Below are 19,272 nucleotides of genomic sequence, written 5' to 3'. Positions count from 1 at the left end.
TTATTTTCCTATTTAAGCAATAAATTCCCATCTCCACTTGTCTTCTACTTGACAAAGAAAATAGGCAATCAGAGCGGATCCGTACCCCAAATAACACCCTGCTCCCTTTCCCTTTTCCCTTCAATATCAGGGGAACACTTTGCTTAATGGATAAGTCCTCCATTTCTCCTTGCCACCTCACCCCCTCCCTTGCCCCCAGTTTCTTGGTGCTGTTTCTGTATTTTTCCTGAACTTCTGTTACTCTGTTTTCTTATTCTTCATCACATATAAATGTGCTCCAGATACACATCTTCTCAATTTTTCTCTCCTTTTTTTTTTAAAGTTACCCCATGATTCTTTTTCCATTTCTGTGTTTCTCACTCTGACAGTCTAAACTTGAAAAATACTATTTGAAGGATGATATGTACAGGCAGAATCCATTTTTTTTCACCCTCTCTCACTGCTCCATCTATTGCAAACTAGCTTCTACTTTCCACATTCTCCTGAAGCTGCTCTTAACCAAGGTAAGTTGCTCTTACCAAGTTATTGGCTTCCAGTGGACACCAAGCTATGGGCACTTTGCAGTCTGGGTCTTACCTGCCTCTTTAGTATTCAGTGCTATTGGAGATCCCTGAAACTTTCTCCTCTCATGGTTTCTACAGCATTGATTTCTCCTGGTTTTCTACCTTCTCTTCATTTCACTTTCCTTTGTTTATCTTTATTCATTTATTCATCTCTGAAATACTGTTGCTCTTTAGGGTTCTGCCCTCTGGCCTCTTCTAAGAAGAGATGATTGACTTAGAAAGTTTAACTTGATGTTGTCCTCCGTACCTCCACAGCTCATTCATTCCTCACCCTCAATGTCATGCTCATCTCTCTGCCTGCCTACTGCCAGTCTTCAAGTGGGCATTTACAGGTTCTTCAACACAGCATCTCTCTTATTCCCACATATTCTTTTTCTTCTGAGTTCTCTTTCAGTGAATGACCTACCAGGTATTTTGATCAACTTTGACATTTCCTTTCCCTGGAGCTTCACTGTCGATCAGTGAAGAAGCGTTAATTGATTTTCCTTCTACTTTCAAAGAAAAGTTATTTGAAATAATTTCAAACTCACATAGAAGTTCCAAGTATTATAGAAAGAACACTTTCCTCCTGAAGCATTTAAGATGCTTTATCATGTTTGAATACTTTCATGTAATTCCTCCAGTGGCACTCTCCTACATAGACACCATACAACCATCAAGATCAGGAAGTTAACAGTGTACATTCAGCCCATCTTCAGATCCTTTTGGGTGTCACCAGTCAGCCCAACATAATCCCTCATAGCAAAGGACTTAGCTCAGAATCAATCATTATATTCTGTTGTTGACTCACTTTTAGTCTCCTTCAGTTTGGAACAGCTCATAGCCTGTCTTGACTTTCATGATCTTGACACTTTTGATGATTATTTAGTGTCCAGTTTTAGGCCAGATATATTTTAGAATGCCCTTCAGTGTGGGTTTTTTTGATATGTCTTCATGATTAGAGTCCTATTTTCTCCCAGCATTTCTGAATTATGATTGATATATAATATAGTATAAATTTAAGGTATAGAGCATGTTGATTTGATTCACTTACATATTATGCAAGAATTATCACCATAGTATTAGCTAACATTTGCACCAGATTTTATGGAAACATCCAATGAAGTCTGTTTGTTTTTGTTGTGCCACAGTGTCCCTGTGGCACACTGGCAGGATTCTGATTTATCCTGTTGCTTGTCCTGCCATCTTTGGTCACATGATTACAGGGATGTATGCTGGGTTTCTCTGCTGTGAAGTTACTCTTTTTCCCTTTTTGTTAAGTATCTTGTGAAGAATGGCTTTCAGACTGTGTAAATATCTCATTCTTGATAAAAGATATTTATTTGTTTATTTATAATAATATGGACCCATGGTGTCTTGTTTTAGCCAAAGGGTTAATCCATCATATTATTTTCATGCTCAAATTATCCCTTCTATTGACATCTATATTTGTTTGACATGCCCACCTCATTTGAGCACCTCATTTCTGGCACCATGAGAATTTCCAATCCCATCTTCTTTCCCTGCCTCAGCCCTAGAATCAGCCATTTCTCCAGGAGCCCTAGTTCCTTTTTAGGAAAATACATGCACATATTAAATCAATGTTCATCTTTTTACCCAAATATAGTGAAACCCATGGGTTCCTACTGATATCTCTAATTTCCATCAAACACCACAGGGTTCATTTTTTTTTTTCTCTTTTTCTGTGTTCATTTAACTCCCTTCTCCAGCATTAAGAAATCTGGCTGTATTATTCTTACATATTTACTTGCTTGATCAATCTCCCTCTATGTAACCTATTTCCCATCACTGATGGATGCTGTTGCTCCTTCCAATGTGAAAACACCTTCTTTATCCCATAAGAGATCTGCCCCTCCATGCGAGGCTGTGTGTATACACACACACACACACACACACACACACACACACACACATACTAGGAGTATATGTCTTCCCTCGTCTTAGTCTCCCACATCCCATGGTCGTTGCCCACCACAGAGATGTTCCTGTCACTTTTTTGGGGCTTTGACATCCCACAAGAATGTCCACTTCACACTATTTAGGATCTAATACCTGCATGAGGCCACCCCTCCTCAGGAATGCCTCTGGATTCTGCCTAAGCTTGAATTCCAGAGCTGGGCTTCCCTGACAAGGCAATGTGTTCTTTGTCTCCTTTGGCTGCTAATACTTTGTGTTGAATTTCTCCTCACCATGATGGAGCTCTGCCATCCATCCAGCTCTGCCACACTGGTCCTCCCCACCCTGAGATGTGTACCTACCTAGATTTGCCCCTCCTAATGGCTTTGAGTCTCAGCTGTTCAACAAGGAAAGGGAAGGGTAGGGGACAAGAAAGAGTTAGTTCTACCTTCTTAGTGTATCTCTAAAATTTGTTTTGTCCTCCCCATGGCCCTGGAAACTGCCAGTGCTTCAGTTCAGGACCTCTTTATATTCCTAAGGATAAACTATAAGGACATTTTAGTAAGTCCCTCTATTTCCATTCATTTTTTTTCCTATGCTGATTTCAGAATCACCTTTATGAAATGCATATTTAATTATATTACTCTCCTGTTTAAATCCTTTTAATAACTCTTCCTAAAATAAAATGAAAGCTCCTTTTCCAGGGAAATAAGACACTCATGCTCTTCCTCTGTCCTGTCTCCTGTCCTCCATTTTCCCCTTTCACCACATGCTTCAGTCATCAAAAATTCCTGTGGGTCTCCTGAGTGTGCAAAGATACTCTTACTTCTCTGAGTGTACTATTGCTTGGGGCCTTACTTTTCTGCTCATCTTCTTCAACTTGACTTCTTTTTTTTTCTTTCAAATGCAGGCCAGGTCCAGGGGCTTGAGCTTTATCTTAAGTACAAGAAGTTGCCTGGAAACCTTCTTAATGCTTTCAGTAGGAAGCGGGTGACACAAGCAAGGGAGATGAGCAAGGACACTGTTGAAGTACTTATGGTGAGAAAACAGTGCTAAAGCCAAGGAAGTGGGCTTTAGCCATAATCCCTGTTAGCCTCCCCTAATCTACTTCAGATAAACTTAGGTTCAAATAGTGTGCTTGCTGTGCAAATTCAATTTCAGGTTCTCCAGCAACCTATCCAGCCATATTTTCATATTTCTATCCATATTTCCTCATCTTTGAGTGGGGAATGAGTCTTTGAGTAAAATGGTGGAAATGAAGAGACAAGTTGAAAAACAGAGTTTTTATATGCTTAGTTAATGATGACTTGTGACTATAAGAACTATGTATCACTTACAGAACTGTAATTATTTATATTTATAGAACTATATTGAGTGTGCTGAAAAATTATACAATGCTAAAGTGGAACGAGTTGACTTCACAAATGATGTAGAAGATACCAGATATAAAATCAATAAATGGATTGAAAATGAAACACATGGTAAGTGCAACCCTATTTTTTTTTTTTTTTACAAGATTTGCCAGTTATATGTGAATACTGAGAATGGCCAACTTTAGAGCTGGATATCTTTTTTAAAACATGCAAGGAACAGTTCCTCCTAATCCAAAGTAATGATTGATGTTATTGAATATTTCTCATGCACTCTTGGTGGTAAGACAAATTGGTGCAGCCACTATGGAAAACATAATGGAGGTACCTCAAAAGTTAAAAACAGAGCTATCAATATCTAGTAATCAATAGATTACTAGATATCAATATCTAGTAATTCCACTACTAGGTATTTATCCAAAGGAAATGAAAAACACTGATTTGAAAAATACATGTATGCCTGTGGTTATTGCACTGTTATTTACAGTAGCCAAGATGTGGAAGCATCCCACATGTCCATCAGTAGATTAATGGATGAATAAGATGTGATATATATCTCATAGATAGATAGATAGATAGATAGGAATATTACTCAGCCATAAAAAGGATGAGATATTACCATTTACAACAATGGACAGATCTAAAGGGTATAATGCTAAGTGAAATAAGTCAGACAGAGAAAAGCAAATATTTCATTTACATGTGGAATTTAAGAAACAAAACAAAGAAAAAAAGAGGCAAACAAAAAACCGACTTATAAATACAGAGAACAAACAGATGGTTAGGCGAGGTGTGTTGGGGGATGGGAGAAATAGGTGAGTACAATTAACTTGATGAGCACTGAGTAATGTGTAGAATTATTGGATTATTATATTGTATACCTGAAACTTAATATAACACTGTATGTTAATTATACTTCAATTAAAAAAAAATAAACAAGAATGGTGGTTACCAGTCTTTGGGGATTGTTGTGTGAAGGGGAGTTGTTTGATGTATTTAGAGTTTCAGTTTTGTAAAGTGAAGTAAGTTCTGAAAATGTGATATACCACAAGGCATATATGGTTAATACAACTGATCTGTTAAGATGGTAAATTTGAAGGTATATGTTTTTTAACACAATCCTAGCACCTCAAAAAATCAATGCTTCCTTTTCCCATTTTCTATTCTAGTCCTTGGTTTTATGCACAAAAAATAAGTTGACCTAGTTATGTTCAGAGTCTACGTTCACATTTGTGTTTATATTTTTTTCTTCACATTCTATCTCCCATATTTTTAGAGACTACTTTGCAATTTTTATGACCATTTAATTGCATAGGTCAAGTATGAAGTAAAGAATGTAAACATCCTTAATAGTTTTTTATATTTACTATTTGGTGGAATGGTAATATTTAGGTTCTATTGGTTACATCAAATAAATTATTAAATAAAAGAAGAAAGAAAATTGCTTTAGTATTTGTCCACAGTGTGGTTCTGAATAATCTTTATAATTTGAATGCTTTATACTTTTCAGAAATCTTACCTATTACATTATCTCATTGGATTGGGAAACAAGCCTATGAAACAAATACTGATTTCATTATGACCATTCATAAATTACTATTTGGGAAATATATTTTATATCATTGCTTCCTCTAAAAGATGCATTGTTTATCTTTCATTTAAAACCCTCTTCATGTATCAAAATAATGTATGTGACAAAAGTGGTACCTTCCAGAAAAAGTACATTGCTTTATTGGTAAGTGTTTTCACACAGCTAAAAACTGAATTCCAGCAGATGTTCTTGTTGAGTTCAAAACAAATAAGGAAATGTATTCATTGCTATTTTGTTAATCAATTAATCCCAAACCTAGTCATTTCTTTACTTAAGGCTTGACTTGGATTTATACTCTGAACAACATACAAGTATTTGCTGAGTGTGGTTCTGTCTCAAAAGTAAAAATCATGTGACTTGCAAACATTTGACATACTACAACTTGTCCTGGGAACAAGAATACAGTGTCCCAGTTTTCTTTTGCTTATTCATTTGTCATTACCTCAGTAGAGGGTTACTTGGACCATTAGCCATGTTTCAAATATACTATTCACAAACAAAGAGGAACCGTGTAATTGCTTTTCCTAATAACTGAATGGAATTCTATTTAGTGTGTAGTTTTTAAGGGTATCAGATTGCTAATATCTTTTTTCACCTGGACCAATTATTCATTTCTCTTCCTTCTTTTTTCATGCAAATATATTTCAAAAATTATTCTTATTTTGATAAGCATTAGTTCTCAATACTCATTTGGAGGGCACACTTCAAAATGCTGTCAACATTCCAACAAACCCACCCAAGTCCTACCACCCCAACTCCATCCTCCACACACTGCCAATGCAATCCTCTTAAAAGGTAAATCTGACCCATCATGGCCGTGTCCTTTCTTATATCCCAATGAATCCTGAACAATTATTTTCCATTGCCTTCAGGATAACCCAATTATTACCAGACATTCAGGGCTCTTCATTATTGGCCCCTGCCTCTAACCTTTCCAACCCTACTTTCCCTACGCATTGGAATGAGTTAGGGTTTCTCCAAATACACTGTGCTCTTCCATGCTTCCATGTGTTTGGGTAAACAGCCTCTGCTGTATGCAGATTCTCTCCACCTCCCACCTTGCCATCAGCTCAAGCAGAGGGCCAAGCCTGAGATGGATGCCCCTCATCTGTGTCCCCACAGCACACTCAGCATGTGGCTGTGGTACCCATGTGTACAGCTGCCCTCCCTGCAGTGGACTGCGAGCCCAATGATAGCAAGGACTGTGGTTGTGATTCAAGAATCGAGAATAGGGTTGACATCCAGCAAAATCTTGTTCATGTGGAAGGAAGGAAGAAATTAGTCCAACAGAATGGAGTTAAATTATATTTGAAGTGCTGTGGCCTTGTCTAGGCAGTAAAGGTAGTTTGGTGCTTAACAGCAAAGAGGGGCTTTGGGAATTGTCTTTCTGGGTCAGAATCCTGGTGCCCTAAGTTTCTTGCTGTGTGATTTTGTACGAATTACTTCATCTCTCTGTGTTTCAGCTTCCTCCACAAGAAAGTGCTCACCTCACAGAGATTTTGTGAGGATTAAATCAAACATTGTACATAAAGTGCTCAGAGAGTACTGGAGGAGCAATTGGTCATAGATTATTATAGTATCATTGTTATTATAATTATGTTGTAAGGAAAACATCATGTTCACCTTGTCTTTTTTTAAAAATTATTTTAATGGGGCAGTTGGGTGGCTCAGTTGGTTAAGCATTCACTTTCTGATTTCAGCTCAGACTGTGATCTCAGGGTGGTGAGATCAAGCCCTACGATGGTGAGGGTGGAGGGGGCATCCTCAGTGGGGAGTCTGCTTGAGATTATCTCTCCCTCTGCCTCTGTCCCTCCCCCTGCTCTCTCTTCTTCTCTCCCAAATAAATAAATGAATCTAAAAAAAAATTAAAAATACATTAAAAATTAACATATTTTCTCCATTTATATTTCAAAAGGCAAAATCAAGAACATCTTTCGAGCAGGTAGCATAAGTTCTTCGGCTGTAATGGTGCTGGTGAATGCTGTGTACTTCAAAGGCAAGTGGGAACTGGCCTTCACCAAGAATGAAACTGTAAATTGCCTGTTCAAATCTCCCAAGGTATGGGAATATTTTTTAGATTTTTTTTTTTTTTTTTTTTGGCCAGGAGACCTGGGTGTCTCAGTTGGTTAAGCATCTGCCTTTGGCTTAGGTTGTGTTGAAACAGAGAAACTCAGATTAAACTTTTAAATTTAGTTTTATTTATTGAAATGTTCTTTCTGCATTCTTCCACATCAGAACTTTTAGATACAGGAGTGGTGAGAGCTGGTAGAAATCAAAGATCGCTGAATGAGTGATAAGTATAGCCATGAACAGTATAGATTTTTTTTTTCTTTTGTCAGAAGTCAATTACAGACCCGTACCATCAAAATCACACAATTTAAGAATGAGGTCTTAGGGGCACCTCGGTGGCTCAGTCGTTAAGCTTCTGCCTTTGGTGCATGATCCTAGGGTCCTGGGATTGAGCCATGCATCTGGCTCTCTGCTCAACAGGAAGCCTGCTTTTCCCTCTCCCACTCTCCCTGCTTGTATTCTCTCTCTGTCAAATAAATAAATAAAATCTTTAATTAAAAAAAAAGAATGAGGTCTTATAAAAATAAAAAACCTATAGCATCCACTTTTAATTACAATGCTATTTAATAATTATTTGTTGCTTACTATTTAGACGTTTTCAGATAATATGCTAAGTGCAAAGAAATGAACCAAGTTCTAAGTATATTAACGCACATGATCTTTACAACAGTCCTGCACAGTAGAGACTGTTTTACCTCCATTATATTGACGAAGAAAGGGAGGCACAGAAAGGTGACGTAACTCGCCCAAAATTGCATGCTGGAAGTTTTAAACTCAGGCAGTTAATCTCAAAGTCTGTGCTTGTACCCCTAAGCCATGAACCACTGCAACCACTATTGGCAACAAATCAGGAAAAATCTACAGGGTCAACCAAACGAAAACTGAAACATTATTCTTATAAGTGAAATAAGGAGATTAATAAAAATTTTTTTCTGACTTGACTTACAGTGTCCTGGGAAAGCAGTCGCCATGATGCATCAAGAACGGAAGTTCAATTTTTCTGTTGTTAGAGACCCACCCCTACAGGTTCTTGAGCTCAAGTATCACGGTGGCATAAGCATGTTCATTATGCTGCCTGAAAATGACCTGTCCCAAGTAAGTTGCTACTGCCACTTTCGCTATTGGGGAATTAGAAGATTTTTAGGATATTATTGATTGTATTTTTATGCATCAACTTTACAATTTTGGGTTGTAAGAATTAGAGATTTACCCCTATTCATTTGACAAATATTTAAGGAGTACCTACTCTGTGCCAGGTGCTGTTACTACTGAGATTGAATTATTTCCGTTTAACATAGTTTTAGTTGAATAGCTATGAAATTGGAACCCTCTCAGATCTCAGCTTTGGAAAGAAAATGGCACAAGTTTAGGTCTTTGCACTTGGCCATGAAAATTGTGTTTCATGTATTATTGGAATTTGAACAGACAATTTTCAGGCAGGAATGATACTGTGGGGTCTGGAGTCCTGGGCCTTTGTGCACTGAAATGTATGTGAGCTGCTATGTCTCTGGGAAAAGCAGAAGTTAGGGACTGCCCTGTGACTGGTGTGACTAGGACAATAGACCAGCATGGTACAAGAGGCAAAGAGTGATAGTCCTGAAAAGCGAGGAAGAATCACCATATCTCAGATCCTGATCTTTTTTCAGGCCTATCCATATAGCCTCCTGAGCCTGTGACCTGAAATCCCAGAAGCCTGGGTGTCAACATCCCTCTCTGTATTTCCAATCAAAAGTAATAATAGACACCATTCATTGAACATCTATTATGTGCCAGGCCATGTACTCTGAGCTGCATTTATGTTATCTCATTTGATCCATACAGCAGTCTTGTGGGGCAGGGAAAGGAGGGTCATGGAATTTGATCAATTTATCTGATAGATACATACATATGTACAAATATGTGTGGGTGTACACACCTATCAGCTACCCTAAAATGTTACACCTAAAGTTTAAAATATTTTTTGGTGTTTTGATTAGTAAAATGATGACTCTTGCTTGTAAAATAACTGGGAAACTACATAGAATATAAAGAAGTTCTCCTCATACCTAGAGGCATAACTTCTATCCATCCTTTTTCTATGATTTAGAAACATGATTTTAGAACTTTAGAAATACAGTTTCTAAATGGACAAAACCACTGAATCATTATAATGATTTTCATTTAGTTTCATTTTAATTACCTTTTTTTGATGAACAGCAAGAGGAATGTCATGAAGTTGCTATTGTTAAACCTAAAGTGACAATATAAAATATTGATACTCATATTAAACCAATAATTCACTTGACAATCATTATCACAATTAGATTTTAGCATACATCAGTTATTTTAACTTCAAATAATCTACCATAACAGAAAAATTAGCCCATATAAAACAAATGGCAGATAACATGAAAGATAGATTTGTTCTTATACTTATTTTCTAAGTTTTTCTTTTCTGTAATAGATCTTGCTAATAATGTTTAGATCAGATGAGTATAAATCTACATTCCTACATTATCTTATAGACCTATATAATCCTATGTAATGAAATAATGGGGAAGTTGGCTTTATAGTGAGCTAAATGAGGAAATAATTCTAATTCAGAGTGAGAAGTTATTATAGATTAACCATAAACTGGATAATTTACACACATAAAATTTTAATCAGACAAAATTTGATTAAACAAGTTTAGGTCTTTGATAAGGATAACTGTGAAAAGCTTTTAAAATTCCAGTAAGACTGAATTTGAGAATAAATATCTACATATAAGATTTATAAGCAATGTGCACGAAAAATCCTCCCTGTGTACATCTGGACTAGTCCCTGATCAATTCTCAGTATTCAAGAGTTGGTGAATTCCACTAGAGAATCACTGAGGGCAGCAGTGGTGCTGGAGAGAGGACCGTGGGCTCCTAGCTATGTAACTGACGTGCCCAGCTATGCAATTTGGCATATTTCCTACAATGTCTTGAACTTCAGTTGTCCCATGTATTGAATAGGAGGATGTATTTGGATCCAAGCCCCCCAGTGGTGTAGGCGACTATGCTAGTAGGTACTGATCACCTAAACTCTGGAAGCTAGAGCTCTGGGCTCCTTGCTTTGGGCCACCTGCCATCCCATTGGTTATTCTGGAAAGCTATGCAAACATTACCATTTTCTATGTTGTTCATGATGGGAAATGGTCAAGAAATGCTGACTTAAATGACCTGAGCTCCTTTCACCCTCTGATGATCTCTGCTACCCTAATTCCTTCACCTGCCCATTGTTCTTGGCTGTATTTGTTCATATGTGGGCAGAGAAAAGAAATGCCTTGAAGTACAAGTAAGTCACACCTTGTCATAGCATAGAAAATTAAACATGATTTATTAAAGAGTGCTTGAACTATTTATGCTAATAATTTCCCATTTTCAGAATCCTCTGGACCCACTGACATACTTCACTCAAATATCCAGAAGAGAATAATTATGGAAAACCATCTATCTTTGTAGTTGGTGTTTTATCTGTCCCTTAAGCATATTGAATTGCCTTTTCAATATTCCTACAGATTGAAAACAGACTGACCTTTCAGAATCTAATGGAGTGGACCAATCCAAGAAAAATGAGCTCTCAGTATGTTGAGGTGTTTCTTCCTCAGTTCAAGATAGAGAAGAATTATGAAATCAAACACCACTTAAGAGCCCTAGGGCTGAAAGACATCTTTGATGAATCCAGAGCTGATCTCTCTGGTATAGCTTCAGGAGGCCGTCTGTATGTGTCCAAAATGATGCATAAGTCCTACATCGAGGTCACTGAGGAGGGCACAGAGGCCACTGCTGCCACAGGAAATAACATTGTAGAAAAGCAGCTGCCCGAGTCCAGGGTGTTCAGAGCTGATCGTCCGTTCCTCTTCGTCATCAGGAAGGATGACATCATCTTGTTTAGTGGCAAAGTGTCTTGCCCTTGAAAATCCAGTTGGTTTCTATTATAGTAGTCCCTACCACATTAAGGAACCACCGCAAGAGGATAGATTTAGGTGTAATTGAAGCACGTGGTGTTTCCTTCGTGTTTATCTCCTTTTAATATTGGTCGGCAGATGATTTTGGAGACTTGACCCTTTGCAGACACTTGGCTGATTGTCCTGACTCTGCTTTAGCCTACCACTGTGTGCCTCGTGTAATTCTAAGTTCGTTCTCTTTCTGCTCCAACTCATTCCCATCATTCCTCCCCACCCTCCCCACTCCCATCCCCATATCCCCTTGCAACCTGGAGCTGGGCATCACGTCAGGGAACTTCTGGTAATGACAATGTGGAAGCAGCCTAGGGATTTGCCTGAAACTCTATAGTTATCCTAGTTATTTCAGTTTCATTGCAAAATGGGCTTGGAAGGAAGCCCAACTACTGAATGTCGGTGTGAAGGATAACCTAAGAAGACACTGGAGAGTTTCCTTCCACATATCTCATTTGAAATCAGTGTTGAATTTAGATGCCAAAAAAATACAGATTTGGGATTGGGGGACAACTGAGATATTTCACTAATAATTTCAAGTTCCTATTTTTTGGGTTTTCCTTGATAGAGACTTTTTTTCTTGATAAAGACTTAATGTGTACATAGTTTTTCAAACATTATGTATCTTTGAACTTTGCCATTTGTTATTTACAGTATATAGTTCATGTGCTGTATAGTTTATTCTCTGTTTGTCAGAATAAATACATACAACATGGCTGTACAGTGTGATTGTTCTCCTCTGACCAGCTGTGGACTACTAGTACTTCCTTTGTTTGCTAGGCCAAGCAAATTAGCAATGAATAGAAAGAATGCTTTTTAAATATAAATCTGATTTGGTTCAATATTGCTAATTTATGGGGCTCCTGGGTGGCTCAGTGGGTTAAAGCCTCTGCCTTCAGCTCAGGTCACGATCCCAGGGTTCTGGGATCGAGCCCCACATCAGGCTCTCTGCTCAGTGGGGAGCCTGCTTACTCCTCTCTCTCTGCCTGTCTCTCTGCCTACTTGTGATCTCTGTCTGTCAAATAAATAAAATCTTTTTTAAAAATTGCTAATTTATTACACATGCAAATTACTTTTACAGATGCATAGTCTGATAAGGTCATTTTAAACCATTTTAAATACTAAGATTTAAGTTCACAAAACAGATAAAAAATAAATTGAGAATCAATAGACCAAGCTGAACTCACTTAGGATTTTATAAGCAGGCTATTCAAATTTTTTTTTTTAATCACAAAAGACTTTCACCTAATAGGAACGAAATAAATCTGGAATAGTCTATAGCATGGCACTGTGGTGCATAATACTAGACCTGGCAGCTATTTGATTTTCAACAAATGTAGAATCCATGAATATGACACAAATGTGTTAATGTGACATGATTTAAGAGATGTAAAAAAGCTTCCAATCAAAATAATTTTAAATGCTAACCTTCCATGCCTGAAATAACTATTATGTCTTTCAGAGACTATTTTGGGGGGGAGTGAAATTAACCAGTATGCAGTGGTATCTATCTCTCTATCTATCTATCTATATTTTTTTAAGAAGCTGATTTTTTCTGATTACCCCATTCTCACTTATTGCCATTCAAAAATGACATACTTCTAGACTCTGTCCTTAGGCAGTAAAGATATAAGAAGAGGGTGAAGGAGTGTGCATTCTGATGGCAGCCATGCTGTTCAGAAGCATGGACATTCTTGTCTGTTGGTAGGGATTCCTGGGCAGCCATGGTAGGACTCATAACTGCTGAGGTTTGAAGCAAGCATCCGGGGAGAGAGAGGGTCAGGTCTGTGAGGAAATAGTACGGAAAAACTGGTGTGATCTTTTGCTACAACTTCAGTTGGTTCGTCCTGCCATCCATATGTCTACTTCATGGTTAAGGGCCCCAGTTCATGCAGAGAAGGGCTACCATGTCCAGTCATGATCTAGGCTTCATTTGGCATTACTTCCACAAGCTGAACAGCTTCTGAAACTGTGGCAGTTGTGGAAACATGATGTTTCCTGTGAACGTTGTCATTACACCTCAACTCAGTGACAGCAGAAGTAACAGCTGTTGAACCTCTGTCTTGCCATTGAGCTTCATGCTTCTTGGGGCAGAAGTCATGACTGATTTGTTTTGCATCCCAATATCCATAGAACAGTACTTAACATATAGTGGGCACTCAGTGTGCCTTCAGGATAAATGTAGTTGGAAGTCCCAAGAGACCTCACGGACCACTTTGGTATAAGATCAAGTCATTGATCTTGTAACCGATTTCTTTTCATACAAAGATGACTTTTTATCTTTTAAGGTCATGTTTTTTCAATCTTATTTAAACATAGGTATTTCCAAAGCTTTTCTCCTCTTACTCAAAATTCTCTACGTGATCCCATCTGAATACATGGCTTCCATAATAGTTGGTGACACCTAGCTATATGGTTAACTTCATCTAAATTCACAACTGCCTCCTGAAAAGTCCACTGAATGTCCTGGAGTAAAATTAAACATGTCTCAGCTAAAACACATCACCATCCTCCACATGATCTTCTTGGGGACCTGCTTCTAGTAAAGGACAAATATTGCCTAAAACTAAGCTCAAACCATCAAGATTATGCTTGTATATTTCTTCTTTTTCACACTGGGACTGTTCACTGGTGTTACCATGAAAATGTCTCTTGAATTTATCTCCTTTTCTTTCTTCCCATCAGCACTGCTTGAGTTTAGACTGTTCACATCTGTACTTTGTTTCCTGCCTGTTCTCTCTGCCTCTTGTGACATGCATTTCCCTTTCCTTCTTAAGCCCAAAGTCATGAAGATTTCTATCTTTTTTTTTTTAAGATTTTATTTATTTATTTGACAGAAAGAGAGAGATCACAAGTAGGGAGAGAAGCAGGCAGAGGGGGAGGGGGAAGCAGGCCCCCTGCTTAGCAGAGAGCCTGATGTGGGACTCGATCCCAGGACCCTAGGATCATGACCTGAGTGAAGGCAGAGGCTTAACCCACTAAGCCACCCAGGCATCCCAGATTTCTATGTTTTCATCTGTAGACACCAGTTACCTTCCTGAAACACGTATCGGAACATATCTTATAAAGCACCGATGGCTCTTTACCACCTAAGGAGGGAGTCTAAACTTCAGCATGACCCTCCTGACCTTCCACAGTTTTCCTTATCCTCTATTCCATCTAGTCTTGCCACTCTGCCACTGAGCTCAACATAATATGGACAAATGGTGGGTATTATGGAAGGCACATATTGCATAGAACTGTGGGTGTGGTGCATAAACAATGAATTATGGGTCAATTTAATTTAATTTAATAAAAAAAAAGAAAACCCAATCTACTATTTCATGTTGTTCAACCTGTCCCCTCTGAGTATCACACTCTCTCCATCTTTGAATTGTTCAAGCAGCTGACCACTTTTATGTTCCCTGGGAGAGCTCCCAGGAAATGTGGACTCACAAAACACACCATACCTCCTTTTATGAGAATTATGCTCAAATTTCCTGCTACCTTCTGTTTGCATGTGTGTGTACACACGTGCATGTGTGGTGCATTGTGTGTGGTGTGCACATGGTTTGCTAGAGTATAAGCTCTTAAAGGGCAGGGTATGGCATAGTGTGTGTATCCCTTCCTCATTTTAAATGAGTAGATTTCCCTTAAGGTCCCAAGAAAGGACAAAATCAACCAGAGAGTGTAGTGCAGATGGAGACTCTGGCCAGATAACAGGGGCCCTTGCTAGCCTTTTGGTCCCACTTCCACCAACGCCTCCTTGAAAGCATTCTGTTTTCTGCCAGTCATATGCCAAAGCATCTATAAGGGCAAGATCTCTAAAGTGGACAGAAGAGCATTGTCCGAACTTCTGTCTCTGCAGGAGCAGAAAGAAGCTTTTTTCCACCTATTTTTCAATGAAAAGGGAGAGCAGTGTTGTCATATTCTTCACCACCATCGCTGCTTTATCATTTACAAAATGTTTTCATAGTGCCACATCTCAATTCTCCCTACAATCCTTTAAGATGGAAACTCTTATGATTATTAATATTACTTTCATTTCATAATTATAATTAAGGTCAGAGAAGTGGCCAATTGCTTAAGATCATATGCGTTCTTTCCATCATAACCCGCTGCCTTGGACTTCAAGAATCTCACTTGTGCCTTGGCTCTGCTCAGCGTCCTCTCATCTCCAATGCCTTACGTGGCTCACTCCTTCTTTGGCATACCTACTGGCTGACACCATGTGTCTCTGATGAGCTCAGGCTTTCCTGAAATACCACACCTCTTATAAACTTGGGCAAATCCATAATTAAATGACTCTGTGTTCTTATATTTGGGTTATTTACACTTTTATGATTTGAGTGACTTAATTTGACTGCATATTATTTGTCTTAATGATAATTTTTGAGAGTTATATAGGATTGATAATGATAGTACGAACTCTTCTAAACATAAACCCTCTTAAGTATAAACTCTCTGAAATAAGGGACAGTTATTTTCTGCTCACTTTGTAATTTCTCTCCAGCACATTCTATGCTCCTTCACTGATTGACAGGTTCTATTCATTAGCAGAGAAAGGCAGCATATGTGTCTATAATCATCTTGTTATCTTTTGACACTAATATTTCATTTCTGTCCCTACAGACATCCTAGAATTTGTAAAGACCCAGGACTAGAAGAGCATTCATATAAGCTTAATCTTCCTGTAGATCCCAGCAGCACCTTGAAGAAGAGAAGGCATCAGCGAGCTTACCTGAAAGTGGAAAGTGATGGCTACCAGAACTTAATTGTGTTATGAGACATTCCATTGATACCCTCTTTTCTTCTCCTTGTTTCTTGCCTGTGGCATTGTGAACCAAAACAAGAAAACCATTGAACTTGAAACATGAAAGTTCTTTAGTGAAACCAAAGATGACTAACCTTTTGTAAATATTAAGTTTTACTACTGGTTTATAATTTGAACAAAGTAAAATAATATGCCTTGATATACTCAGTGTGTTGGGAGGGATTAAAAAAGGGAGAAGAATGGAAAGTATTTAGAGGGAAAAGAAGATGAACAGAAATTCTAGATATTTTAGAAATAGTTCATTTTTAAATGCAAAATTTCTCTCCAAGTGTGTCTGTTCAGACAAGACTTCTCAATGTTGCTAAGAGTTTGAGTCTTAGGCTGGATGGAATTATCACAAGTTTTGCAAGTCGTGGAAGGGTGATAAGTTCTTTAAATGAGGGAAGAGATGCTGTGGGATGGTGCAGTAGGAGCTTCTAAATCAGTCCTGGAAGGATAGGGAGGCTTCCCGGAGGAAGGGCTGTTGTAGCTCAAACCAGAAGGAATGAGGAGGTAAAGGGACTGGGAGGAGAGGGGATGAGGGGCTCATCAGAGGCACGAGCATGTTCAAGGCCCACAGGAGAAAGACCATGGGCTCCTCTGAGATCTGCAGGGGCAACCATTGGATGCAAAGGGCAGAGGGCTGTTACAGGTGGGCTGGGAGGAGCGGGGAGCAGGTGCTGTCCATGGGCACCACTATATGGAATTTACCTTCCTTCTAAGTTTGGTGCAAGGGCAGGAAGGGCTTCAAGGAGGGAAGTGACACTTTCAGGTTTGCATTTTGAAGGATTGTGTTTGGTGTGTGATGCTGAGCTAGAGTGCTCCAAGACTGGCAGAACTTGGCAGTGGTCTAGCTGGGAAGCGCCAAAAGTCTAGACGACAATGCAGGTTGTAGGGTCGACAGAACGGAGAGAAACTGACAGATTTAGGAGGCAGTCTTTGATTTAATGAATCTGGGATCAGAGCTTTGTGACAGTGAATTTGAAGGCAAAAGATACAAACTTCTCAAGATTCGATCTGGCAGTCTTTAAATGACGGTGACGTCAAACCGCCGGAGCAGAGAGGGTGGGCATCAGAGAAAGAGAAATCTGAAGTGCAGGGGGGGGACCCATGTGAGGCCCCTAGGAGCTTTGATAGTCATGATCCTCCACTTTTTGAAGTAAATACTCCCTTTGAGAACCAAAGTATCAAAGCATTCACACATATAAGAACTTAGGTATACAAGTTTAAATTCAAAGACCTCTTGAATCTCATCCATAGATCTGCTAGATTAAAAGTCATTGTCTTCTATACCTAAGTTAATGCATTTGGGGTGGAAACTGTCCAGTGTAACACCAAGAAAACTACAAGATCCATGGTGCACTAGGTACAACTTCTGTGGAATGGGGGCTCCAGGAATGACCATAGACAGTGACCTGTCCATTTTAAACAACTGGTACAATAGGCAGGAACACACACCCTCACTCGAATCTGTGAGTCAGAGTCTTTATAGAGAAGAAGCTTTAATGTGCAAGAGAAGCCAGTAAGTGTTCCTTTGTTATAGTGTTTTTAAGGTAATAATAGCACAGAAGTTATTGGGCTGGCCCAGCCATCTCTTTGCAAATGATCCGCTGGTTTTGTCAATAGTCAGCCAGTGAATTATTGACTTTAAAAAAAAAAAAAAGTATCTCTTCCTTGGGTCTCCTGGGGAACAGCATCTGCAGATGAATCAAAGTCCTAGGAGATTGATAGAATTCTTTTTTTTATTGTGAACCCCTTCTCCTCCTTGAATCTAAATTCTCCTGAAGACTGTATATGAGAGAAACAAAGTTCTCTTTATTGATGGGCAAAATGATTCAAGGTATATTTCTTTGAGAGTCTAGAGATTTAGAGTCATTTAGTAGTTCTTTTCTCTCTGGGAACATGAAGAACACTGATGCTTCCCTGGCTTCAGAGTCCCTACAGAGGACTTCCGCTCCTCAACGAAGGATACCACGTCTTCTGCAGCCCTTTTAGATGGGACTCTACCCAGAGGGAGGATTGCAACCTGAGGTGAGTGGACTTTTGAGAATATAGTCCGAGCATCCAGAATGTCTCTTGCTTATGTTATATGTAATTAAATTGTTTCATTTCTTCCCTTTACCTTCTGAGAATCTGAGAACCCAATGGAACAAAGGAGCATTTCTTGTGTGCATTGCCTTTTCACTCAGTAGGGTGAAGCCAAACACTGCTTAGTGGTCTGATATGGTGGGCATTTGACAATTCTGTTTTGTGAAGACCCCAATCCAAGTTTTTATTCCTGTGTGACAATAATTTTATAAAATTCGCTATCAACTCACTATAAAATTTTATAAGGGGAACTATTGGATTTGTGTCCTGCAGTAACTATATTTGGTGTCTGTTTTTATGTTACCTAAACAAATCAAGTGTCATTTAATGGAAATACAAAAGACTTAAATCCTGCCTCTTTTTTATTTCTTTTTCACTGCCTTGAATCTTTTTCTTCCATTAATTAACCTCTTCTTCCTCTGGATATATTTGTATTTTTGATATAACTTTTTAAAAGTAGAAGCTTCTCTATGTATGTATATGTGTGCATAATTTGATAAAAAGAGTTAGTATAAATGGTTGGATCTGACTTTAATTGAGCCCAATTAATGCCAGATAATCATTTATTGGGGGGATTCTTTACAAAAAAGGCAAAAATAGGTGCCTTTATTTTTAGCAAAAATTATTTTTATAGCATAGTAGTTACAACCAGTAGGGGTAAATGAAAGCTGAAAGTGGTTAGGGAATTCAGATGAAATGCATGAACTCAACCAGGAGGCCTAATATCAATACATAGGTGAAATCTCCAGTTGAACACCAACACCCAGAATTATCCTTTCCATGTTACTTCTCTGTACCGAACAATTTGAAAACACTAATCCATTCTAGTCTCTGCACTGTGTTAAATGAATACCTAGTTATATTAGGGCTTAGATTCCTCTTTTGCAAGATGAGACCATTGGGCTAGATCAGCATTTTCCAGCTGCGGGATAGGACCA

The 19,272-nt window shown here is 38.5% G+C and overlaps 1 protein-coding gene across 2 annotated transcripts in view; it reads left to right on the top strand.

The window, feature by feature from the left end:
• SERPINB7 (serpin family B member 7) overlaps nucleotides 1-11,934 on the top strand; it is a 30,050-nt gene extending 18,116 nt beyond the window's left edge. For both annotated transcript variants that reach the window (XM_032311463.1, XM_032311464.1), the window contains exons 5-8: nucleotides 3,823-3,940; nucleotides 7,336-7,478; nucleotides 8,439-8,585; nucleotides 11,014-11,934. In XM_032311463.1, the coding sequence (XP_032167354.1) occupies nucleotides 3,823-3,940; nucleotides 7,336-7,478; nucleotides 8,439-8,585; nucleotides 11,014-11,412 (807 nt within the window). In that variant the 3' untranslated portion in view covers nucleotides 11,413-11,934. The remainder of the gene's footprint in view (nucleotides 1-3,822; nucleotides 3,941-7,335; nucleotides 7,479-8,438; nucleotides 8,586-11,013) is intronic.
• Nucleotides 11,935-19,272: the final 7,338 nt, after the last annotated feature.

The sequence above is a fragment of the Mustela erminea genome, chromosome 13, assembly GCF_009829155.1.
Source record: "Mustela erminea isolate mMusErm1 chromosome 13, mMusErm1.Pri, whole genome shotgun sequence".
Lineage (NCBI taxonomy): Eukaryota > Metazoa > Chordata > Mammalia > Carnivora > Mustelidae > Mustela > Mustela erminea.
Note: the sequence above shows the minus strand (reverse complement) of the source record. Positions and strands in the feature narration are given on the sequence as shown.